Genomic DNA, 26,934 nt, shown 5'->3' on the forward strand with positions numbered 1-26,934 from the left:
CGCGCTCAAGCAAGGTTAAGAGTTGAAAGCCACTAGGCCTTAGATCAAAATGGACTGTTGTGCAACCTAAATTGTTTATTTATTTAAAAAATAAAATATTCCTGAAATTCTTTACAAAAATATTACTAAATAAACAAAAAAAGAACTTTATCTTCAATTTTCACTTAAATTCTGTAAACTACAATTAGGCTTGATCCAAAATTCATCATTTAAACATTTTTAAGTTCATCAAACTGAACATTGTCAGTGTGGACTGTGGGTAGCAAAAAAGCTCTAAATTCATATCTTATTATACAAAAACTATGAAATAAATTAATTTGAAGAAATGAATTGTATTTATTTCTTTAGGTTTACATTATGTATTTTATCTCCCAAGTATTAATTACGAACACAATTAAATATGATCTTTACCTACGTATCAATATTCAAGTGTTTCTCAGGAAATAATTTTGGATGTGGGACTTTGTCGTTATTGATTCTTCTGTCGTAAAACCATTTATAAAAAGTCATAAAATAGTATTTGTTTTATTTCTTAATAAATACGTATTTATTGGTATGTATAATGTAATTAAATAATAATAAATCTATTTTTACTAAAAGAATTTTTGTTTCTTCAACTCCTTAAATATCTAATAATATTCTCAACAAACCACTCATCAGAATACTTCAAATGTTCTCCATCGAGTTGTAAAAAAACAAGTTGTCCTCTTTTATCCATTTCGGCAAGTCCTAATTTATCCTGAAATAAGGAAAATTTCTTCTTCTTATTTTGTTTTCCTTGACAAGAAACGTATTCACTTACTTCTGTGTACATCTTGCTTTCCCTCAACGGTAATATAATCCTATCCTGTCCAGGTAAATAAAATTCAAACCATTGAGTTTCTCTAGGTTGTGTCACAGAGTCATTTCGAAACTTAACCATTATAAATCTACAAAATTAGGTTGAGAATTAAATCCAACGTTTACATGTACAAAAATTACAAAATTACATAGACATAGGTATAGACATAGACATAGGATTGTATATTTACCTTTCAAGTTTCTGTAAATTCCTGAAATATTTGTCCTTTTTTTCTCTTTCGTTATTTATGTCACTCAGAAATGTACTATGCCACTTGTACATGACCTCATTAAAAGGATCATGCCAATAAGTTGCAGGAATCAAGAATTTTTGTGTTGAACTGGAAATATTCGAAAGGATACGTGACAATAGATAAGATTCTCTCAAAAATCTTTTAATATACTTAACACGAAACAAGAACCTTTTGTAAGCAGCTAAGAACAAAAAATGTCTCATCATATCACATATCCATAATTGCATTGATTGACATTTGGGAATACCAAAAACTCCTTGATGTGGGGAGGCAAGAGTTATGAGATTTTTCATGGGAGGCGAGGGGCACCGTTGAGCTACAGCTCGCCTTAAGCATAGAAGAAATAATTAAACAAGTTAAACAATTAAAAGAACAAAATCTGATTCAATATTTATGAAATTTACTTACAGAAAAACACCGCCTTGAGATAGACCAATGCTATTATAGCCATTCGATAATTTGGAATCATTTTGCAGCTCATTGCAAACCAAGGAAACCTATAAAACTGTTAAAGTAGATAAACAACATATTTAAAAGAAACTAAGATCTTAAAAACAAACATTTTCCTGCTTTATCATAGACACCTACTTATGAATGGGTTTTCGAATAAGAGGTTTTGATATTTATCAATTAATCGATGTTTACACGGATAGAAAACGAATACGGCTTAGGTTACACCAAAAAACTCCTTAATGCAATTTGATTTGACAATTCCACGGATTTCATCTTAAAGGTTTTGAATAGACCTTATCTTTGACGTGGCAAAAAAGATCTCTGTGAAAAATGTTATGAACTTTAAAAAACAACAATTTTTGTTTTTTTTTTTTTTTTGTTTTGTTGATTATTGAAAATAAAAATGTTCCAATTCCATTCAACTTAAATGTTGCACCAACCCATTTTTTGAAAAAGTTCGGTCAAGTCCAGTTTTATGGCAGTTGGTCAAAGTTAAGCTCTCGGATGGCTTTTTGAGCATTTTGAGGGAGCTTCCAGGACCACTTCTTTCCATAAGCGATGGGGGTTGGCATCAAGGCCATGTCAAACTTATGGTTTGTGGCGACCAGAGGTCTTGATATCCCGAGTCCATTGACTTTTCGAAACTATCGGAAAACTGACGGGGCTTCATACAGGAACTCATTACAGAGTTTACTAGAACCTGGACTATCTAGTCCTTCCTCTAAAGCTAATGAACTTGACATCAAAGTCAATGACCTTACCTCAGCTATGAACAGATCGCTACAAACCACAATGGTGGGCCTCAGAGCTTGACTCGCTCAGGAAGGAATGCAGAAAACTTTTCAACCGGGCCAAAGCTGCAAGTCTAGCCTCTCATTAAGACTAATACAAAGAATCCCTAAGAATCTAAAAGAAGGCACTAAGGAAATCCAAGCGATCTTCTTGGCGATCCTTCTGTGGCATGATAAAAGAAACTTCTGAAGCCTCTAGGTTACGGAAAATTTAGACGGCTCCTGGACAAATTCAAGTAATGAATCGCTGAACTTACTATGGGACACTCACTTTCCTGGTAGTTCTCTTACCGAAACTTGCAACAGTTATATACGCTCAAGTTCAAATACAACATATTCACAAGAGATTAACAAAGGATAAGCAACAATGGGCTCTCGACAGCTTCAAACCATTTAAATCTGCAGGACCAGATGGAATAATACCAGCTGAATTACAAAATACTTCTGATATAATTGCACCAATCCTTGAGGCAATTTTTACCAGCTGTCTTTATATGGTCCATGTTCCCTCGGCATGGAGAGAAGTTAAAGTTGTTTTTATACCTAAAGCAGGTAAATGCTCCCAAGTCAATCCTAAAGATCTACGACCTATAAGTCTATCAACATTCCTTCTTAAGACCTTGGAAAGATTGCTTGATATCCATTTAAGGGCAAGATCAATACAAGACTTCTGTCTTCGTCTCAACATGCCTACTGTAAAGGTAAATCGGTGGAAACACCGTTACACACTTTAGTAAGCACCGTCGAATATTACCTCCATCATAAAGAATTCACTATGGTTGCTTTTCTTGACATCGAAGGTGCCTTTAACAACGTGGACACATTTGCAATCACATCTGCACTAACATCTCTAAATGTAGAGAGTTCGCTTCTTGAGTTAATTAATTTAATGCTTACTAGCAGAATAATTAACTCAAAACTGGGCAACTCTTCTAGTAGACGATTCGTTGGTAGAAGGACACCGCAAGGTGGTGTTCTATCCCTTCTCCTCTGGAACCTAGCGGTGAATGAAATCCTAACTAGTCTGGATGCGGACCACGTTGCTATAGCAGTTTCAGGAAAGCATCTTATCATCCTTAAAGAACTCTTACAAAATGCCTTGCACAGACTAATACTTTGGGCTGATCGGTGTTTACTGGGTGTTAACCCAGACAAAACCGATCTGGTCTTATTTTTGAGAAGATATAAAATTCCATTTGTCAACCCTCCCTATATTAAATGAATCCAATTAAAATTCTCAGACGAGGCTAAATACCTGGGTCTTGTCTTAGACAAAAAACTAAATTGGAAAAGCTACTGTAGCTCTCTTTTCTTGCAAGAAAAGCTTTTGGTAATAAATGGGATTTACAACCCAGAATCACGCATTGGCTATACACAACGGTAATCAGACCGATTTATACGTACGGTGTGGCAGTATGGTGGACTCCCAGATCTTTTTAGGAGGATAGGACATTCTTGGAGGTTGAGTCAATCCATTTTTACACAGATGGGTCAAAAACAAAAGAAGGGATTGGTAGAGGTGTGTACTCTGAACGACTGAAATTAAGTTTCTCATTCCACTTTCCCAATCATTGTAGCGTATTCCAGGCGGAACTTTTGGCGATAAAAGAAGTCTTGTCTTGGCTCAAAGAAAACGTGATATCAACATATGACATCCGTATTTTCTCTGATACTCAGGCCGCTATCAAATCTCTGGACTCTGTCTCTACAAACTCTATAACAGTCTATAACTTTCGATCATCTCTAATTGAGATGACGCAAAAGTTAAATATTCACCTTTGCTGGGTGCCGGGCCATAGAGACATTCCAGGTAACTGTAAGGCAGGTGAACTCGCCAGGAACGGTACAGTACAGCCCATACTACTGGCATACCAATCGCTACTTGTAAACTACTGCTAATGCAAGACGCTGTGAGAAGGGCAGGCACCAGGTGGAACAACATCACCACGTGTCAAGTCACAAAAAACATCTGGCCAACACTGGATTTAAAACGTTCAAGGTGCTTGCTCTCTCTAAGCAGATCGCATATAAGCTCGATAATAGGTGTCATAACCGAACACTGTCTAATAGGAAAGCACGCCATGAGACTAGTCGTATTCTCAAATGATTTTTGCAGAAGCTGTATGGACGAGGTAGAGGAAGAAACGGTTCTTCATCTGTACATGCCCTGCTCTAGCTCGAAAACGCAAGAATTAACTAGGAGAATTCTTCTTTAACGATCTAAACTATCTAAATTATATCGGTATAATCAGCCTCTCACGTTTCGTAAGGGACTCAAGCTGGTTCCATTGAGCTTAGGAGGAAGCCTCAAGATTCATGTGGTATTAAACTGGCCTAAGTGTGTCCGTTTTCATTTTGGACAGCCACTATAACCTAACCTAACCTAACCTAGGCCAAGTTGGAGGATAAGCCTTAAAACCAGAACAAATAGTGACAAATTGATTTATGAACCTGAAAAGACTCAGAAATGATTCTTTGATTATCCAAACTCCAAATGCGACAATTTGATTTTTTAACTAAGCTTCAGATGTCAAAATCCGCCTTATCACTGAAGGATTGGAGTTCTTGAGTGAACTGAACTTAAAAATCCTCAAGGCCCATGTAAGTTAGTCTGTAAAATATAGTGTAATGTTATTTGGTGAATACCTACTTGTAAAGATTGACGAATGATCGCCAAACCTGAGCAATATTCTCAGTTGTTACGGTTTCCATTCTTCACATCACCAAAACGGGACAAGAGTTCTAGAAAGTGCTTAACGACGAACAAAAAGTGGAGTTGTTTGTTTTTGAGAACCATGATTGCGAAATGTTCGCCATTTTTGTAGTGAATTTTAAAATAATGTCGTGGTTATTACTTTTAAATGTCAAAAGATGAGAGCTTAAAATGTGACAGCTCAGCAAATTTCGGGGTATTCAAAATTAATCTTATTATTTGAAGCCAATTGGGTTTTCACAGCATTTATTTTTGATTTAAGGTTGGCTTTAAGTTCTCCAAAAGTCATTGGCTTCTTAGCATAACACCAATGACTTAACGTAACCTCGGAAAATAATCAAGACGCTTTTGACTTGTCCTTTTTTTATGAAAACTCGTTCATCAAACTTGGTCTTAAGTAAATCGATTTTAAGGTGTGCTCTGTTGCTCATGGCACCATCCTATCAAATTCACATATCGTTTTGAAATCCATGTCTTCTAATTGTGACCAAAAATAATCGGTTATCAAGGCTCAATAAAACGGGACGTTCACAGTAACATGACGAATGATGTCAACTCAAAAATCTGACGCAATAACCCCGACGGCATGCAAATCACACCAACAAATTATTTTATGTTGATGAAGTGGTGATTCATCTAGGAAATGTAGATTTTAGACCGACTAGATTTCGCTTAGTGGTACCCATGGAGTGATGGTTAGTGCGCAGGGTAATACCTCTTGTGAAATTAACAAGAGTTTGGACTCGGCATGAAAACTGCAAAGTCCCCTCCATTTCTGAAATTACTTATTTCATTTTTAAATAATTTGCTTATTGACGAACCCGTTGAGCCACAAATGAGTTGCGTCACTGAAGATGACGATGAAATTCATCTCCTTGGCCCATCTTTTTCAAAATCTAAAAGGAGAGCTTCCGTTCCTTCATATATTCCATCTACTTCAATTTATAAGTTAACTTGATCTTGTTGGGTGTGGGCCAAGGTCCTTAAGAATAAAAACGGTATGATGTAGTCTAATCAATGCCCAAGTCTTGAGAACGACTTGAAATTGACTGACTTTGACAGCGATATTTTCGACACTGTGAGCAACCTGTTGTCTCACTGACACGGCAACAGCACACAACAAATGTGTGTACCCGAATTTTTAATTAAACTTGTAACTGATAGACAAGTTGAGAATTTAGACGAAAAATTGGAGTTAACGCTCTTAAAGTTGCTATCACTGACTCCAAATTTCGGTAGGAAATTTTCGTCTGCTTTACCGAGATGAAAATGTTGAGCTTACTGAATTAGTTGGCAATATCAGTTTGATGATTAGAATAAAAGGGTGTGTTCACGAATAAAGTTGAAAGTCATTAAACCCGATTGTTTTTTCTTTTTCATACAAAAAAATGCGAAACTATCCCTTCCTATTCGAGATATGTGTACACTATATAGACGCTTTTGATTTATTATTCTCATGGTATTTGAAACTTTTAAACCAAATTTTTTGGGCTTGAACTGTTATTTATGTTATTTATTTGTAATTCGTCAAATATCAACGTTAACAATTCTTAATATATACTTAAAATCTTAAAACGTAAACTAGACTGCTGAAAATTTTTAAACTACCAAGAACTGATGGTGATGAAATTTGTTCGTTTACTATTCCAACAATGAAACAAACCTGCAAGTACTTCCTATGATTTGTCAAAGAAGGAAGATTTATGAGAGAAAGTCTCTGTGAATAAGGCGGTAATGTTTGAATATCATGAAACCACGGAAGATATCGTAGACAAAAAAGCAAAAATCTTTTCTGAAAACTAAGTTCATTTAATGCTTAAATGTAAAACGAGTATAAATTTAAACTTTAAAAGTGTTAAAAATTATTATTAACTACCTGTATATCTGGATGCATAAAAATAGAATTTTGATATTCATCCCATGGAGTGGCACCAATTTTAATACGTTTCACGTAAACACCATCAATATGATTTTCTAAAAGTTTCATCATCGAATTAGGTATTCCTTCGGAAGTATCTCCTGTCGAGTGGAAATTAAATGAAATTTATTTAAATACCACATGTACTCATATAATATCAAAAATAGGAGTATACCTACCGCTTCCATGCCAAATAACTATAGGAGTAGGATCTCCATCATCACTTAGACACCAGGTATATGGCAAAATTCCAATAATTACCAAAATATTCTTAATCAAAGTCATTGGCCTAAAAGAATCCGACAACGTTCCTTGATAATTGCGCGATTTTACGTCTTTACCGGCTATAAGATCTATAACGTCTATACACAAGCCGTGCGTCGTCTGCGTCCTCGTCTTGTTTGGCGTCACCTGTGTACGAATGTTCAATTAGTAATGAGCAGTTTGCAATGTCAAGAGTTGTTTGGCTCTGAAAGTTTATTACTTGTGAAAATGAAAACAAATGAAGTGGCAAAAAAAGTTAATGAACCTGAAAGTTATTGTTGTTCTTATAAACATTACTTTCATTTATTTATTGTGCTTAGTTTTTTTTTGTTTTGGTAACGAATTTCCATAGAACCATAATATTGGTAAACTTTATTTGGGAATGTAAGTCTTTGGGTTGGAGCATTCTTTTGTTTTTGTGTTTATTTTATTTTTTCCAGATTGTATGCCAAGTAAGTATAAATACCTCCACGTTTAAATAAAGTGAAAGTAATAATAAATTAAGATAAAGAACATTCTAGATGTGGTCACAACTTAAGGAGTTATTGATTGAGTGCTGAATTTATCGAAACGTTATTTTAGCTGTTATTTAAAGTTAAAATCCCAAATAAAATAAGGGTCCAGTTTGATCAACAAATGACATATACCCAACCAAACAAACAATTAATTGGAGGAAAATTTTGGTAAGCTCATTATCTTGCGCCAGGGCCTGTGGGGTAGCCTTCAAGATCATTTGATTTAAAACCGCTCGACTTATGTGAAGTCAATTATCTACACAGATGTATGTATGTACGTGCCAAAAGTGGTCGAAAATCAGGCCCCTATGCTGGAATTAATTCGATATAGTTGATTATAAAAACATAATGGCAAACCCTTATCTTTAGAATAACGTTGAGTTGTTAGACATAACATTTATTGACACGCAATTTCAGTGGACATCTATTTTGTCACGACTGCTCTTTCTAGATTGCCGTGGTTTAATTAATATTAATTAAAATATTTCAATACTAGAATTCACAACTCAATTGTTAAAATATTGCAATGAAAGCCTATACAAATTTTGGTTTTCGTGGGGCACCTTCTCGACCGGCAATGGTGAAACAGTTGGTCAAATTTAAGTTCTTGCGATAAGTTAGTTGTAGAGGACAAACAGACATGCTTTTAACCTACAGAGGTGGGCTACCAATGGCAGCCTAATGCCTTGTTTCCTACTACTAAGTGATTTGGTTTCCTCGCTGATGCAAGAAGTTTTGTACGTCTTCTCAAACTCGTATAACTTAAGCTTACCTAGTATTAACGATTGGCAGATCTAACAAGATTGGCTGAACTGTCAAAAGACTTCCAATAGCATCCAATTAGGTGTCAATAGCCAATTTTATATTGTCCGTTTAGACGATTGTTTCGCACAATAAGTGCAGCACTTGGGAGGTTACTTCAGCAGGTAAAAGAAAGGTGCAAACCTTCGTGAATAGATGTTTTCGTAACATCCTAAGGATTTTCTGACCAAACAGCATATATCAAATGAGGTCCTTCATAAAAGGAGAGCTCAAAAACCTATAGACCAAAAATACTCCATTTAACAAGATGGGAACCTCAGACTGACATTTCGGTTTGCCTACAAGCTAACTGCACAAGTGCACACTAAATGTGAGAAAGTGTGCGTGAAATGATGCAAAAACCAGACTCATTCTTACATTTAGTGTTCCGGCTTCATTTTGGCCTTCTTTCAAAAACGCAACAATCCGAGCCAACAGAATCTGAAGTGCTGACATGGTCTTAAATTGGAAAATTTGTATAGCTTTTCAATCCCAATAAATGTTGTAAATGTATATTAAATTAAATAAAACTGACCAAATACATAGCAACATGCGCTGTAACTGGTTAAATATGATTGGAAATGGACAAAAGTGTAACTCAATACTTTGTAAAACAACAAGACAGACAGTTTTTTCAGGTGTAGTTTGCTTCGAGCATTTTTTCGGCGACGTTAGAAATTCAGGTGGAAACAATAGGCGGGTGCCTCCGTATTTTGTTTGTACAGACAATGCTACGAGAATCATACTTGTGAAGTTCCATTGCAAACTTTAGCTAGTTCAGATTTCTCAATTAGATTAGCATTTTCATCATTTATGCAGTTCAATAATTTCAAGACCAAATTTTAGTTTTGTTTGTTGCAGAAATATTGCTGAAAATTTATTTTTGAGGGACTTTGTTAGAGTTAGAATTTTGTTTGTAGTTAGATTTTGGAATAAAAATTTGAGGGAACCACTTGTAGAGCATCTTTAAGGAATAGAAATAGGCAATATGGTTACAAAAAATACCAACTAAATGAGTGCAATAAATAGATTTGAGTAACATTTTTCATTAAAGTATGGGGAAACCGAACAACCAATAGAAAAAAATCGGTGAACGCGGAAAATGCATACTTCTTGACTAAATAATGTTATCTTCTATGCTTTCGCATAAAATTACGAATTTTGTAGAATATGAACATTTCTAGACATCTTACAATATGAAAAATTAAATATGGTATGAAATATTTGAGACCTATTAATGCAATTTTTTTTGCTAAAGTTCGCATTCCTAAAATAATATTGGCTTATTCAAAAATTTGTTTCCGCACTAACCTCTGCTATATATCTTGAAACTATTGTTTATGTATATTTTCTTCTATGTTGTGCATTTACAAAATGTAATCTATGGAAGTATTTATTATATTAAGAAAAACAAAAATATATACGTAAAACTCATTAATTTTTGTCATTATTAGCGGCACTTAAATTAAACCCTTCAAACAATAATAAGTAAACTTGAAGTTTGTTAACAAAACATTTTGAAGGAATGAATGAAAATTGTATTTTGCGTTAAACTGTTGGAATTTACTAAAAAAAACTTCTGTACGTCAACAATAAACATTAATGTCAATTACTTGATCTATTGAATGAGTTGTGCATAAATTCAGAACGATTTTAAGACGTTTTTATTTTGTGATATATGTCAAAATTTTCATTTTATTTGCTCTGCATTTATTCGACAGGTTCGCTATAATCGTTCTGATTTGCTTTTTTTAAATATAGGTGTTCCTTTGATGCATAGCTTTTTTTGATAGCAAATATGTACGTGTATGCTTCCATCAATCAAGAAATGTTATGGATAAGGTGTTTTGCGATTATATATTTTTTTAAATTTAATATTTATATTAAAAATGGAATTGAAAAATAGTTGCAAGCTTAAATCATTAAAAACAAACTATAAAAAGAGGCTGGGATGCGACCCACACTGATAACTTCCCATCTCGTCTGTCGATTTGTCTTGCTTAAAAGTTTGTCTATATGTACTCGTATCAATTTTTACCAAATTTGCGTATTATTTTTTGTAGATTTAATTTTTTATGAAAAAACGGACTGTTGGATTTTTATATAAAAATTAATGAATATCAAAAACAATATTTTCTGTGAAATAAAATAAGTTTCAAGCCAATATTTTTAAGTTTTGAAAAGCTATTTGAGTCGAAAGTAAATTTTTACCAACTTTTATACATTTTTTTTTAGGTTTTTATTTTTTATAAAAAAACTGTCAATTCGATTTTTTTCAATCTTTAACTGAATGTTGACAACAAGATTTTTTGAAAGATAAAAGTAAATTAAAGCCAATATCTCAAAGTTTTGAAAAGATATTTTAGTCGAAAATCAATTTTTACCAACTTTTATAATTTTTTTTTTTAGGTTTTTATTTTTTGTAAAAAAACTGTCAATTCGATTTTTCTCAACATTTTTCAAAATGTTGAAAACAATATTTCTTATAAGATAAAATAAGCTTAAAGCCTAAATTTCAAGTTTTTGAAAAGATATTTGAATCGATATTCAATTTTTACGAACTTTGAGTAATGTTTTTTTTTAGATTTTTATTTTTTATAAAAAAACTGTCAATTAGATTAGATTCTCAAAATTTTGTCAGATGTCAAAAACATTATTCTTCGTTGCACAAAATTGTTTTAGAGATGAAATCATATTTCAGTTGTAAAATTTTGGAGGTAACTAATTTTTTTTTTCAGTTTTATTGACTTTTTCAAAAAATATATCTGTTTGGTATCACATTACAATATAATATATAAAATTTAATTTAAGTCTCTAGCGTTTTTGGTTCGTAAGGTATTTAGGGTTAACCAAAATTTTCACTTTTTTTTCAAACTGCTATGGTAAAAAAACCACCCACGCAATTTTCTTGAGAGCCATTTCTGCATCTTTCTGCCTTATTATCTGTATAACAAAATTTATTTGAAGTCGATATCTCTTCTGGTGCTTGAGCTATGGACGACGAAAAAAACGTCGCGAACGTACGGACGTACGGACGTACGAACGTCCATACACACGCACGCACAGACATCTTTCTAAAAATATTTTATTTTAACTCTAGGGACCTTGAAACGTCGAGAAATGTCAAAATTTTTAATTTGACAAATCGGACCCATTACAATAACTTCCTATGGGAAGTTAAATATACTTGGATTAGTGAAATTGATACAGATTCTAATTACTTGCAAAAAAAAAATTGGGCCGTTCGTTAACGAAAATTTATTAGAATTCAATAAAAAAATTGCGCTTGCACCCTTAACTTGATGGTTCTTCGAACGCATCTTTGATACAATAATTCGAGGTTAATTATGAAATTTAAAGAAATTCGTAGTGATTACTCTAAATTATTGAATTAATTACAATAAAATGATGTTGAACATGATTTTTTCAAGACAAAAATGTACATTGGTATGCTATCAATAAAATGACTGCAAATTAAAGCTTAAAACTGACTTTTTCATCGAAAAAAGTAAAAAGAAAAACCTGAAAAAAACTTATTAACCTCCCTAATTGTAATGGATCCGATTTGTCAAATTAAAAATTTTGACATTTCTCGACGTTTTTTTCGTCGTCCATAGCTCAAGAACCAGAAGAGATATCGATTTCAAATATATTTTGTTATACATATAAAAAGGCAGAAATATGCAGAAAGGGTTCTCCAGAAAATTGCGTTGGTGGTTTTTTTACCATAGCAGTTTGAAAAAAGTGACCCATAATATTTTACGAACTAAAAACACTAGAGACTTTAACTAAATTTTATATAATAAATTGTAAAGTGAAATCAACGGTCTATAAATGAAAAAAACTGAAAAAAATTGGTCACCTTCCAAATTTTACGACTAAAATATGATTTCATCTCCAAAACAATTTTGTGCAACGAAGAATAATGTTTTTGACATCTGATAAAAAATGAGAAAAATCGAATTGACAGTTTTTTTTTATAAAAAATAAAAAAAAAAAAAAAAAAAATATTACTCAAAGTTTGTAAAAATTGAATATCGATTCAAATATCTTTACAAAAACTTCAAATTTAGACTGCAAACTTATTTTACCTTATAAGAAATATTGTTTTCAATATTCTAAAAATATTGAGAAAAATCGAATTGACAGTTTTTTTACGAAACATAAAACCATAAGAAAAATTAATAAAAGTAGGTAAAAGTTGATTTTCGACTCAAATATCTTTTCAAAACTTTGAGATATTGGCTTTAATTTACTTTTATCTTTCAAAAAATATTATTGTCAACATTCAGTAAAATTTTGAAAAAAATCGAATTGACGGTTTTTTTTACAAAAAATTAAAAACCGAAAAAAATTAACAAAGGTTGGTAAAAAATGATTTTCGACTCAAATGTCTTTTCAAAAATTTGAGATAATAGCTTTTAATTAATTTGTACTTATAAGAAATATTGTTTTCAACATTAGGAAAAATTTTGAGAAAAATCGAATTGACAATTTTTTACAAAAAATAAAACTCTAAAAAAAACAATACTAAAACTTGGTAAAAATTTACTTTCGACTCAAATAGCTTTTCAAAAATTAAAAATATTGGCTTCAAACGTATTTTATTTCACAGAAAATATTGTTTTGATATTCAGTAATTTTTATATAAAAATCCAACAGTCCGTTTTTCATAAAAAATAACATCTGCAAAAAATAGTACGGAAATTTGGTAAAAATTGATACGAGTACATATAGACAAACTTTTAAGCAAGACAAATCGACAGACGGGATGGGAAGTTATTAGTGTGGGTCGCATCCCAGCCTCTTTTTTTATTCTTACATTAAATGGAGGATTTTATTGTTATTTCCCCCCGTCAAAATTATATAAAACTTATAAACAAACACACTATTTTAGCTGAAAGATACATTGTATCAAATCACTATATTGTAAAATGTGCGGTAACAAACCATTGTACAAAATCAATAAACTATCTATCTATCTATCTATCTAATTTTTGTTCGTTAAGTTTAAGTTTCGTTTTGATTAATTTTATAAATGTTTTTAAAATTGAATTAAGATGTTTAAACTTTATCACAATAAATAATTTGTTTATTATGTCGATTTGTTTATCAATATTTAAATGTGCATCATTCGTTAAATAATAATGTTCTCATTCTTACTTACTGAACGAACACACTCTCAAAAGCTTTTTCAAAAGCTCGATATATTCTCCATTTAGTTCATTTTGAAACATCTGTTTCTGTTATCTGACAGATTATTACCAGTGTTCCCATAACGGCATTATTAATGCTAGATCTAGCATTATAGAGAAGAGAAAAGCATTATGAAATTTTAAAATAATGCTAAATGCTTTTCTGGCATTATTGTTTTTGAGTTTTGCATTCTTGAATGCCAAAATTGATTTCAAAAGATTGGTTTGATTATATCATATTGTTTGAAAAAATCTTCTTTTTTTGAAATTACAAACCGTTCTGATTTAACCATAATAACGCCACATCACGAAGATTCACACATACGCTCAAAAAACTCATGAATTTTTTGAAGTATAAGTTGGAGTCTTAGCAAAGCGCGAAAAACCTAAGGGTGAAGAACAGTATTAATATGAAGAACTTTGGGATAACTCGTTATTTATCTAAAATTATAAGATAGATAAGAAATTTATTTTTAAAAACTATAAATAAGAATGTGATAAGTCTGAATGTTTTAAAATTAAATAATTAACTATAAAATGTTCCTATACTTAAAAACATTGTGCTGTAAATACCTATTAACATAAAAAGCTTTAAGTTTTGTTATTTTTGATTTTATTTTTGTTATATACCTATGTTTGTTAGGTATTTGTACGTAAAAATAAATATTATTTTGCATTTTTTAAGATGTTTGTTTTTTTAACCATCGATAAAGACGTTTTATATGGATTTTAAAATATAGCATTTTGTTTTTTGAGCTCCCATACGATCTAGCATTATAAAATTTGAAATCTAGCATTATGAAATTTGAGATTATGGCAACACTGATTATTACTATTATCCGTTTCAAAAGCTTTCCAAAATCATTGTTTTGTTTTGCTTCCAGTAGTTTATTATTTTTATTTACAAATAACACTCAGCCGAACTCACAGTGTTATTAAATAATAGTGTGCATTTAATTAATCACTTGTATTTTAAACAAAGCAAAATGAATTTAATTATTTTTGTATCAATTTTATTAATTCATAGTATATCTCAGATTAATGCCGATGAAAATGTTATCAATAAGACCATTTTACCGGTCGTTATGTGGCATGGAATGGGTAAGTTTGAGATAATCTTTTAAAAATACATTTATTATCGATTAATTTATGAGTGTCGACACTGATTTTTTTTATAAAAATCTAAATTGACAGCAAGATTATTATTTAAACTGTTTAACTTATCGTCGATACTTATACCAACTGTTGCCGCGGGTCTATCTTGATTAAATGATACTGTCTTGAAAAGTGAGAAGGCATCGGCATAGACATGCCTATTGCTTGTTTACTTACCATCATAATGGCATAATATCAATACAACACTCTTTTTAAAAGATTTTTCAAGAAACAAGTGGATTGAATGCTTATGGTGATATAATCCATTAAAAAAGCACACATGCGATGGCTTCAATTGTATGGCGCTTCAATTTACATACACCCAAGGCAAAATAAATAAAGCCAACAAAATACAACGAAATCACCCGAGGGCGTACTATGTCTGGCAATGTAAAAGCTAAGAGTAAAGTGTCTGACATTTTTTAGAAGATTCAGATTGTTTGATATGTCTCTGTATTAAACTGTTGGTTATGTAAGTAGGATTTTTAATGAGGATTGCTATTCTGGAATGTATGTATTTGTGGAGTGTTTGCTATTAACAATGGAATACTGATTTCACGTCTAAGGCTTCTGTCTGCAGTAACATATCCGTTTCACAAAATAGCCCATGATCAGAAACTCCAACTTTTAGGTCTTGAATTAATTGTGTAGCATTGATATAGAAGATCTTATCTTTAACGTAGTCCCAAAAAAAGTCTAAATCATCTCTTTGAAAAAAAGCGCTGATAGGAAAATGTTCTCTCGAAATTGCAATTGTTTAGTTACCACTTGTGAGTCACAAGTTGTGACGCACGTAGTGTATCTTTGTAGTAGGTTAGGTTAGGTTGGAGTGGCTGCCCAGATGTCATTGACTCACCTAGACCTCAAGGGTCTATTGTGATACCACTAATGAGGTTCCTCATGGGAGAGTAATGCACTTAAACAAACCATTTTGACTTTTAATGAAGTTAGAGAGACATTTTATGTCAATCGTTGGCAGTTCACTGGTATTATCGAAGAAGGGATTACCGAGAAAGTTATTTCTTCTAATGGAGAGTACTGGACATGTACATAGAAGGTTTTGGACTGTTTCCTCTTTCTCCTCGTCCATGCAGCTTCTACAGAAGTCATTTGTGTAGACCCCTAGCCTCAGAGCATGTCTTCCTTTGAGGCAGTGTCCTGTTATTACTCCAATTGTAGACCTATTATATGTCTGCTCAGGGATATCAAGCCTTTTGACCGTTTTAAGTCTATGCTTGGCCATATTTAGGCAGGTGGCAGTAGGTACTTTGCAGACAGGTGGTACTTTGTAGTAAGTTTTACCAATTTTAATGTGTTGTTGAATTATTTATTGTTCATTTTTAATAATGAGGTAAGTTTTATTTTTCAAAAGATAACAGATTCAAAAGTGCGAGATATTCAAAATGAAACCTCTATGCATCTAACTTTCAAAAATTAGTGTTTAAGACCAATTTTGAGGGTGTCTGCCAAAAAATGCTGAATTTGAGATGTCTTCCATATATATTTTTTTAATCTGGAGATTGTTTCAGATGTTTTGCAATAACACACTTTTGTCTTAACCAATCCATCCAACTTAAATAACAATAACATTGCCAGATTTAGGTGTTTCCTACACTAGCTTGTATTTATTGCATATATGGATGTATATATTATTTTTATCATAACATGATCTAATTTTTCTTACCTATAGTTTCATCTTCAACCCAGTAGTAATCACATACAAATATCTTATATATCTTATTACTCCCAACTCGAAGCAGATACCCGAAATATAGACTGGCACAATATTTTTAACTTATCTTCGTCCCCTGCGCAGGTGCAGTTTTTTAATAATAATGTTGCTCAACTCGTTGGCTTAAAAACTTTACAAAATAAATTAAAAGATCCCAACTGGTTCACCAGTGAAATACGTATCTTGATGCAGCAAAGTAATCGAGCGTACACCTCGTGGAAAATGTATCGTTTACCTGAACTTAGACAAATTTATCAGTCACTTCGCAATAGAGTTGTGATGGAAATTCGTTCAACTAAGACTAGGATTTATTCGGGTAAACTAAATACCGCGGGCTTTAATAACCGACAGCTGTGGAGTAATCTGCGTAGCATTGGGCTTGGTAAATCAAAACATAGTCATATCGAGAATGTTGACGGTAACTTTTTGAATAGAAAATTCGTCTGTACTCCTCTGCCGACTTCTCTATCTAACTCTGTGCTTCCAGTTCAAATTTTATCATCGCAAAATACTTCCTCCAACTTTAGCTTCACAGGTGTTAGCATAATTGAAGTTGTTGAAAGCCTACTTTCAGTAAAGTCAAATGCCATAGGCCTCGATGAAATGCACCCTTCCTTTTTAAAAATTATACTTCCCGTTATGTTACCGTATATCACTCATATCTTCAATACTATCCTTACTACTGGAGAGTTTCCTTCTGACTGGAAATTGGAAAAAGTTATACCTATGCCCAAAAATGGTAAGTGTAGCGAATATAGGCCAATTTCCATCTTAACTCTTATTTCAAAAATTTTTAAAAGGATCCTGAAAAATCAAATAGGCGAGTTCTTTAAGGAGAACAATTTTTTAACTCCAAAACAGAGTGGCTTGCGAAAGAAGCATAGCTGTATTACAGCTCTACTTGATGTCATAGAGGTCTTCCGTCAAGCATTGGATTGCGATAAAGTTAATTTTTTAGTCCTCCTTGATTTTTCGAAGGCATTTGATACTGTGGTTCACAGCAAACTCGCAAATAAACTTCGCCAGCATTATAACTTTTCCTCTGATGCAGTAAAACTTATTTCTCCCTATTTATCCGGAAGAATGCAAGCAGTTGAAGTAGGTTACAGGTTGTCTGACTTTCTTCCAACCACTAGTGGAGTTCCACAGGGATCTATTCTGGGACCATTACTTTTTTCTTTATATGTAAACGACATTCCCTCCGTAATTCATAACTGCACAGTACATATGTATGCTGACGATGTACACATCTATCTCGGCTGCGATCTTGGTCTTATTGAAGATGGTGCTTACCGCTTAAACGAGGACCTTAAAAAACTATAAGGTTGAGCACAGTTTAACGGACTGACATTAAATCCATCTAAATCTAAGAATTTAGTTATATCTAAAAGAGTTCTGGATTTGTCATACTTCCCACAAATTATTTTAAGCAATGCAACTATTGAATATGTGGACTCTGCTCGGAATCTTGGAGTCATTTTTACTCGTAATTTGACATGGGATAATCATATTAACGCTATAATTGGATAATCATACGGACTACTACGCATGCTTGGGGTCTCCCAGGCTTATACACCTATGAAGACGCAGGCAATACTTGCAAAAAGTTTAATTCTTCCAATTTTGGCCTATGGCTGCGAAATTTTTTCGAGTTGTAACTTTGCATGCAAAAGTAAGCTTAACATCATTTTCAACAGCATCATCAGATACATTTATGGGCTTCATAGATACGACAGAATATCTCATTTTACAAATAGTTTACTTCACATGCCACTAGAGAACTATTTTCAGTTTCGTACCTTATCATTGTTTTCCGATGTCCTGCTTACACACCAACCACCCTACCTTTTTGATAGAATAAGAAGGGCTTCTTCAGTTAGGTCTGACCAGTAGATTCAGCCCCGATTTGCCTCCCTAACATCTGAGCGCCAATTTTTTATCAATGGTACAAGTAAGTGGAATTCTTTTCCTCGCCATATCGAGAGAATAAACAACATTACAAATTTTAAATCCAAATTACATCAATTTTTATCAGTATCTTAATTTTTTTTTCTTTTTTTCCTCTTTTCTCCACCTCTTCCTGCTTTCTTCCTTTCTCTTCTTTCTCTCATTTTCTCCTTTTATTTATAAACAATCATTAAATTTTATTATAAATATTGTATAATTTTTGCCTACAACTTTATCTTTCTTTTCTCTTCTCTTCTCTTTTTTATTTCACTGATTTCATTGTTAAACTTAATAGGTTATCACTAGTTTATTAGATATTATATCTTAATGTGTATAGCCATATCGAAATAAATAAATAAATAAAAACTGCATACGCGATTTTTGTAAGTTTCGTCCTGATCATTTTTTTTAAGATCATTAGAAACAATGATCATGTAAAACCATTGAAGATCACCGAGCAAAAGTTATTCAAGTTCGATAGTAGTACAATGTTCGATACTCAGCTAACTTTTTTGTCAACAGTAATCTTTTTGTTGTTTTGCCAAGAATAATTATTTAAATATATCAAGGCTTATGTTGGAATGAAAATGCAAAATTGGAAAAGATTATTATAAAACAATATTAAACACTGGAGTGTAATTTACAATCCATGGCTTGAGTAGGTAAAGACAATTGCGAAAGATTCACTTTTCCTTGTTTGCTTTACTTAGTTACCTGAATAATTACTAATTAATGACGTAAAGAGTGGTAAACTAACATAAACAATTTTAAGAGCTTCCAGTTAAAGCAAAAATAGCATTTAAGTAAGATATAAAGTTATGGTACTCACCACCTGTCAATTAAAAAAAAAAATTGTAAACGAAAATAGACCCTAGATTCGTGTTAAGTATTATCTATCAGTGTCTTATTGGAACTGCAACTACTTGTAAATTGAGCTGAGAGCAAAGATTTTTAAAGCCACGAAAAGATCAAGCATGTAACGATCAAAGTGTTTGCGATAAGAAGGGATTAAAGCTTTTGTTGAAATAATTTGTATCTCAACTAAAAACGCCTTCATCATGGAAGAATTTATTATAAACCACATACAGTAACTGGCAAGTAGATGTCAATTAACACCTTTTTATTGTAAACCCTTAAATTATTAAGAAATATTTATTAAAACTTGAAATGATATCAATCTTAGGCTAGGTTAAAGTGGCTGTTGGTTGGGAAGTCCAATACACTTTGCCCAAAGTATGGTTCGTTGTGATACCACATGGATCAGTTAATCGGCTTAACTCGTCGAACCAATTGGAGCTCCGAATGAAACGTAGGAGACAAATAATGTTAGAATTTTTTAGATCTCTAGTATCGTTGAAGTAGTAGTCTCCAAGGTGGATTCTACGTCTTTGTGATAAGGCAGGGCATGTGCACAGAAGATTCAAGATTTCAAGAGAGATTTTCAAGATTCAAATATTTAATTTATAACAAATTAGTTCTTACAATATAAGTTCCAACGACATTAATAAAATAAAATAAAAATAAGACAATGGCGTTGCCGTCTGTCTGGTAAGTGATTGAAATGCAAAACATGTTTTTCGAATATAAAAATAAAAATAAAATAAAAGGAAGCCTATTTTTATAAAAAAAAACTTGATTATCTTTTTTTTAAATAAAAGTGTAAGCTTTTTCGTTTCTTATCTAAATTCTGTTGTTATATTGTTTCGGAATATAAATGCAGATACAATAAATTTATAAAGAGCTTGCCAATTGCAACCATTTAGGAGTCTCTTTGTATGTTCCATTGTCAACGAGCGTTTCCCGAAGTAAATAAGTCTTAGATCTTTATAAATGGGACATATAGCTAAAAAATGGAAAGTATCTTCTTTCGCTATTGTTTATTTAGGTCTATTTCACATTTTTCTGCCAATGAATTTATGGTCAAAAGTATACTTAGCAAGAGTATTTGGAAGTGTGTTTGATTGGTAACATAGAACTTTATGTATATAATCAAAATGTAACTTTAGAGTAAAATGAAGTATATTTGGAAGGCCTGTTTCAAGCATTAGTACATAATTAGGGGTATTCGAGGGAAGGTGAAATAACTTTTTCAGAAAGAAACGTAGAAGCTTTTTGGTTTGTTCGTATTGCTTAAATCCCCAGGTCTGACAGCTGTAACACATAACTGAGCGCATAACACTATAAAAAATTTTATACTTAGCTGAGAGTGGTATTTCATTTTTACTAATGATATCCTTCCATGAGGCTTGATAAGGTTTTTTGAGGCTTTTAATTTGTTATCAAAATGTTGTGCGAATTTCATGTTTGGTTCTAGAATTATACCAAGTTAGCTGTATTTCGTCACAACTTCAATTTGCTGCCGATCCAGAAACCATTTTTCATTTTTTTCTAATTTAGTTTTAATTATCATAATTTTCGATTTCTGCAGATTGATCTCCAAATTCCACATTTTACAATAGGTTCATAGTTTATTGATCATAAGCTGTAAACTGTGAGCTGATTGTGCGAATAGAACAATATCATCTGCGTATAGTAAGACCTTAGGAGTTTGCTGGGCTATGTGAATACCTGCAGGTAGAGGTTCTGTAATGTCATCTATAAACAGGTTAAAAAGAACGACGCTAAAGAGGCACCCTTGCTTAACACCAGAACTAGTTTCAAACCATTCGGAAAGATTCTTACCATCCCAAACCCTTTGACTTTTGTGTTTTTATACATATTTCTTAATACTCGGATCATTTTCGTTGACATTCCTTTCTGCGATAATTTGAAAAATACCACGTTACGGTCAATTGAATCAGAGGCGGCTCTAAAGTCAAAAAAAAATGTGTATAGTTTTCTATTATTTCTAAGAAAGTATTGAGAAACGGTTGTAATTATGAAAATATTATCGACGGTAGAGTAACCTTTTCGAAATCCTGCTCGATATTCACTCAGAACTTTATTTCTCTGTTCCCATGAGTTGATCCTATTCAAGAGAATAGAGAGAAATAATTTTGCAATTGAATTCATAAAAGATATGCCTCGATAATTACTTGGTGTACTGATGTCACCTTTTTTATGGATTGGATAAACTATTGAATCTTTGAATTCTTGAGGTATTTCACCAGTTTGAAATATGAGGTTGAAAATTGACAAAATTTGATTTAAAAACTTAATTGGTGCGTTCTTTAAAAATTCGTTTCCAATTCTGTCTGGACCTGGTGCTTTTTTATTTTTTGGCTAATTGAAGACATACTTTTAATTCACACATAGATATATCACTATCCAATAATTCATCAACTATATACGGTTCGGCAAAATGAAAGCTTTCGCATACATTACTTGGGTTAAGCAGTAGCTTCAAATGGTGAGCCAATTTTGCAGCCGATATATGCACACCGGAGACAAAATGAATGCCTCGTAGAGTTTTAATGTTGTCCCAAAACTTTTTTGAATTTCTTGTGTTGGAAAGTTCGAGGGCGACAATTTTTGGCATAAAAGTTTGTAGGCCTTGTTTGGGTTTATATATTGTTCTGCTAGGGTTTTGATTGGGCTTGTTGTGTTTCTAATTTTTCTTAGTAAGTCAAAAGATTGTTTTCGAGCAATTCTAATCAAACCATTTTTCATTATAACTTCGGCTATTTGATTTATCTACTGGAGAGCTAAAACTTTGCATTTCGTTTAGTAATTTTAGCACATATGCATCTTTATCATAGCAGTTTGGGGGCAAATTGCATTGTATGTTCTTGTATGTGCACAGAAGATGTGACATTGTCTTTTTCTCCTCATCCATGCAACTCCTACAAAAATCATTTGCAGGGGCTCCAAGTCGAGTAGAATGCCATCCTATTAAGCAGTGCCCAGTCAGGACACCTACAACGTAGCTAATGTGCAATCTACTCAGTGAGATTAATTGTTTTGAGCGCCTGGCGCTAAGATTAGGCCAAATTAGTTTTGTCGCTAAACAGGTGGTGGTGTTGTTCCACCTGAAGTTTGTTTTCTCTAAGGAGATACCTCTGCTAGCATTGTGAGCCAGCAGAGGAAAAGTTGTTCCGGTTTTTGCAAGTTCGTCAGCATTGCAATTTCCTGGAATATCTCTTTGGTCCGCACCCAGAAAAGGTGAATGTTGAACTGTGTAGCCATCTCCGTTAGAGATGATCGACAGTTTAGGGCTGTTAGTGAGCTAGTGGAGACAGAGTCTAGAGACTTTAACGCAGCTTGGTTATCCGAGAAGATGCGTATATAATAATTTGATATAACGTTTTCTTTAAGCCAGGATAGGATTTCTTTTATAGCCAGGATTTCAGCTTGGAACACTCTACAATGATCGGGTGGACGAAAGGAGAGACTTAAGTTTAGTCTATCTGAGTATACGCCTCCACCAACTCCTTTCTCCGTTTTTATCCGTTTGTATAAAAGATTATAGGATCATCGTTCAAAAATGATGTACCTATTCTCCCAAGAAGACCTGGGAGGTATAGTATATTATAGTTCTGAACGAGTTCAAAATAGTGGTGTGACCAATTCCATTATTGATCCACAGAGAGGAGGCTTGAAGCCGTATGGCTGTATTAGCTGCCGTTTGCTTGCTGAAAACGTCCAGCGGTATTAGATGGAACAGAACATAAAGTGAGGCGGAGGGGGTAGAGCGAAGTGCTCCTCCCATACACAGGAAGGCCGTTCGTTGGACTTTGATGAGTTCATCGCGATTTGTCGCTCTATCTAGCGCCGTCTACCATACCGCTACTCCCTAAGTAAGGATCGGCCTTATGACCGAAATATATAGCCAGTGTGTGCGGGGCTGTAGGCCTCATTTATTACCAATGGCCTTTGTACAGGAGAACAGGGCTACTGTGGCCTTGTTTATTCTCCCTTGAATATTAGGTTTCCAACTTAATTTCTTATCCAAAATGAGACCCAAGTATTTTGCTTGTTCAGAGAATTTAAGTAGTACACCTTTTATGAGGGAAGGGTCAATGAGTGGGACTTTGTATTTCCTTGTGAAGAGGACAAGGTCGGTTTTTTGTGGGTTAACGCCTAGTCCACACCGATTTGCTCATCTGATGAGCTTATTTAAAGCGTTTTGTAAGAGTTCTTTTAGTATATTGGGATGTTTACCCGTTACTGCAATAGCAACATCGTCCGCATAAGCAAACACTCTGTATCCCTCTCTTTCTAGAGTAATTAGTAATTCATTTATTACTAAGTTCCAAAGGAGAGGGGATAGGACACCACCTTGTGGCGTGCCTCTGCTGAAACACCTTTGTGCAATAAAATCGCCCAGTTTTGAATTGATAATCTAGCTTATCAGAATCTGATTAATCAATTCGCTGATCGACTTATCTACCTTCAGATGTGTCAGATGTGTCAACGACAATGTACCTTCTATATCTAAGAAGGCAACTAAGGTGTACTCTTTATGATGGAGGGAATATTCGATTGTACTTACTATACTGTGTAGAGCTATTTCAACTGATTTCCCTTTGTTGTAGGCGTGTTGAACCTTTGAAAGGAGAAACTTATCAAACTTGCCCTTAAGTCGATATCAATCTTTCATTCATATGAATTAAGAAACAAACGATTGAGCCTCCCTAATAATTGTGTCAAGCTTGTCTTGTTAAAATTAAGTATTGGCTCAACTTTAAATAAATAAATTAACTAAATTGATAAATTATAATTTATATTTTGCGATAAGACACAACTGATCGTTTTATTTTTGATTAGGTGACACTTGTTGTTTTCCATTCAGTCTTGGTTCAATAAAAAAATTGATTCAACGTCAAACAAACAACACATATGTTAAATCTCTTGAAATTGGAGGATCAATTATAACCGATTATAGCAGTGGATTTTTTATTCATCCTGATAAACAGGTAATAAAATATTTTGTAAAATTTTCATTATCAAATTATTGTATGTTTTCTTTTTCTTAGATTGAAGATGTTTGTAATCAAATACGTAATGATCCAAGTTTACAACATGGTTACAATGCTATAGGTTTCTCACAAGGTGGACAATTTCTGTAAGTTATTTAACAACAAATATTATTCTATTACTTAGTTTGAAATTCTTTAGACGAGCTGTAGCACAAAAGTGTCCAACGCCCCCAATGAATAATCTTATATCATTCGGTGGACAACACCAAGGAATTTTCGGCCTACCTAAATGTCCATCCTTAAGTCGAGATTCTTGTGAATACATCCGACGAGCTTTGACCACAGCTGCTTATGAAGGGTAAGAATATAATTTAAAAATTCAAAAAATATTATTTATAATTAATTTTAATACAGATGGGCACAAAGAGATATTGTACAGGCAACATATTGGCATGATCCTGAGAATGAAGAAAAATACAGAAATTTAAGCACTTTCATAAGTCCAATTAATAATGCTTTGCACAGAAATGAAGATTACATCCGGAATCTTCAACAACTAAATAAGTAAGAATATGTAGTATTTTTGACTAGTCAACATTTGAAAAAGATTAAGTTTCTGGTATTAATTTAAGATCGAACTGTTTCAAAATTAAATTTTAAATTAATACATCCTTTTGTCCTTCAAAAAAAAACTGTTCCACTTAAAACTTACTAACCACAAAATTTCAGATTTATTATGGTCAAATTTTTGAATGATACCGTTGTCCAACCAAAGGAATCGCAATGGTTTGGTTTTTATGCGCCAGGTCAAGACAAGGAAGTTCTTCCACTCAGAAAAACTTCATTATATCTTAACGTAAGATTTTATAAATAATTTCGATTATATCAATCTTGACCCGTGTGATTTTTGTTTTTGTATTTCAGGATGATCTTGGATTACAAAAAATGGATAAAGAGGGAAAACTTGTATTCCTCGCAACCGAAGGCGATCATTTGCAATTTAAAAATGAATGGTTCAATACAAATATTTTGCCATATTTACTTGGAAACTAAAGGCTTTGTTTAAGTTATAAACAATTTTTAAAAAACGATGCTTTAACATCGATTAAATAAAAAAAAAATAACAGTTCATTTGTGTATTAAGTTCTTGGTGTTTTATTATTTTTCGTATATGTTTCGAAATGATTGTAGCTTATCTATGATAAATGACTTTCTAATCCCTAGGTCATCTTTTTCAGTGCGTGGTACGGAGTTAGCACTTTGAATAGCCTTAGCTTCCCATTTGGCGGTAAATGATATTATTACATTTCCATCTAAATATTTTAATTTTAATGTCTTCTAAAATCATTCAAACTTATCTGTCGTTTGCAAAAAATTTCAATAAGCAATTTTAGAGTATGTAATCAGTAGTTGGCATAAATATTTTGACGAAATCTTTTTCTGACTATTGAACCTAGACTTTGCTAATTATCATTAAATAACGGCGAAAAAAATGTGCAAAACAAAGAATATGTTTTTAGTTCTATGCATGCCAAATTTTGTATTGTTTACATTTTGCATTCTCTTTTTGCTCATAAAAATGGATGTAAACAACGAATTTTTGTGTGGCATAAGTATTTTGACGGAATCTTTGTGTACCTGTTTTTATGCAATATTAAACTTTATTTAAAGTGAAACGTTAATAAAAACATAAAATTTGATCAAAAGTTATTTGTTACTATGGTTAAAACAGTGGAGTTGAGTTTGGTTATCAGATCTTCCATTGTAGCAAAGTTTAACGCTGGAATGGGATTAAAAGACATTGCAAATGAGTTTAATGTGTCACGTCAAACTGTGCACTTTCAAATTAATAAGTTTAAAAAGCATAATGACATAAGAAACTTAAGAAGATCAGGTGCTAGGCTTAAAACAACGCCCACTGAAGACTAAATTCTTTTATAAAAAAAAAATATTTTTGTAAAGCCTCAATCTGCTCAGATAATTGGACAGATGAAAGCTCCTTTGAGTATACAGCTGTGGACAACTAATAAGAAACATTGTTCTTCTTTTCCTTTACTTCTTCACAATACTGCTTTCTATCAAAATAACGGTATCCTTAGCGGTGTATCAGAAATGTTATCTCCTAATTTGTAGAGATACATCATTTGCACTCTTCTGACTGTACACTACGCAAAAAAATTAGATTAAACCAAAAAAAAGTACTCGTCGTTGCTGGTCAACTAATTAGAAACGGTTTATTTAAATTTGATTAAGTAAGAGTGAAAATAACTTTGTAACTTCGCACCGGTAAGTAGACAATTAAGTTGTTGCTGCAATTATATGTTAAGTATTTTTTTTTTAATTTGAAAGGCTTTCATAATGGGTAAGTCTAAAAACTGCGATCCCGCTTCCAGAAAAGCTATTGTTGAGCTGTGGAAGCTAAAATATTCCTATAGAGCGATTGCATCTCATCTAAACTGCTCTGTAAAGAAAGTTTTCAGTGCAATTAAGCATTTTCA

General features: G+C 32.7%; 2 protein-coding genes across 3 annotated transcripts; one reads left to right on the forward strand and one right to left on the reverse strand.

Annotated features, from left to right (window-relative positions):
• Positions 1-549: 549 nt before the first annotated feature.
• On the reverse strand, positions 550-13,802 carry LOC129947298 (palmitoyl-protein thioesterase 1-like). Of its 2 annotated transcripts, XM_056057811.1 has the most exons (8): positions 13,717-13,802; positions 7,149-7,380; positions 6,928-7,070; positions 1,503-1,591; positions 1,263-1,421; positions 1,032-1,181; positions 803-929; positions 550-739 (listed from the first exon to the last, which is right to left on the reverse strand). In XM_056057811.1, the coding sequence occupies exons 2-8, from the start codon at positions 7,252-7,254 to the stop codon at positions 614-616; spliced, it is 900 nt and encodes a 299-aa protein (XP_055913786.1). In that variant the 5' UTR covers positions 7,255-7,380; positions 13,717-13,802; the 3' UTR covers positions 550-613. The 2 variants fall into 2 exon arrangements, with proteins under 2 accessions (XP_055913786.1, XP_055913785.1); XM_056057810.1 differs by lacking the exon at positions 13,717-13,802 and having other exon boundaries at positions 7,149-7,792.
• An 823-nt stretch (positions 13,803-14,625) lies between these two features.
• On the forward strand, positions 14,626-25,576 carry LOC129945880 (palmitoyl-protein thioesterase 1). The gene is made up of 7 exons (XM_056055830.1): positions 14,626-14,845; positions 24,285-24,433; positions 24,494-24,582; positions 24,636-24,794; positions 24,851-25,000; positions 25,166-25,292; positions 25,361-25,576. The coding sequence occupies exons 1-7, from the start codon at positions 14,731-14,733 to the stop codon at positions 25,487-25,489; spliced, it is 918 nt and encodes a 305-aa protein (XP_055911805.1). The 5' UTR covers positions 14,626-14,730; the 3' UTR covers positions 25,490-25,576.
• Positions 25,577-26,934: the final 1,358 nt, after the last annotated feature.

The sequence above is a fragment of the Eupeodes corollae genome, chromosome 2 (assembly GCF_945859685.1).
Source record: "Eupeodes corollae chromosome 2, idEupCoro1.1, whole genome shotgun sequence".
NCBI classification, from domain to species: Eukaryota; Metazoa; Arthropoda; class Insecta; order Diptera; family Syrphidae; genus Eupeodes; species Eupeodes corollae.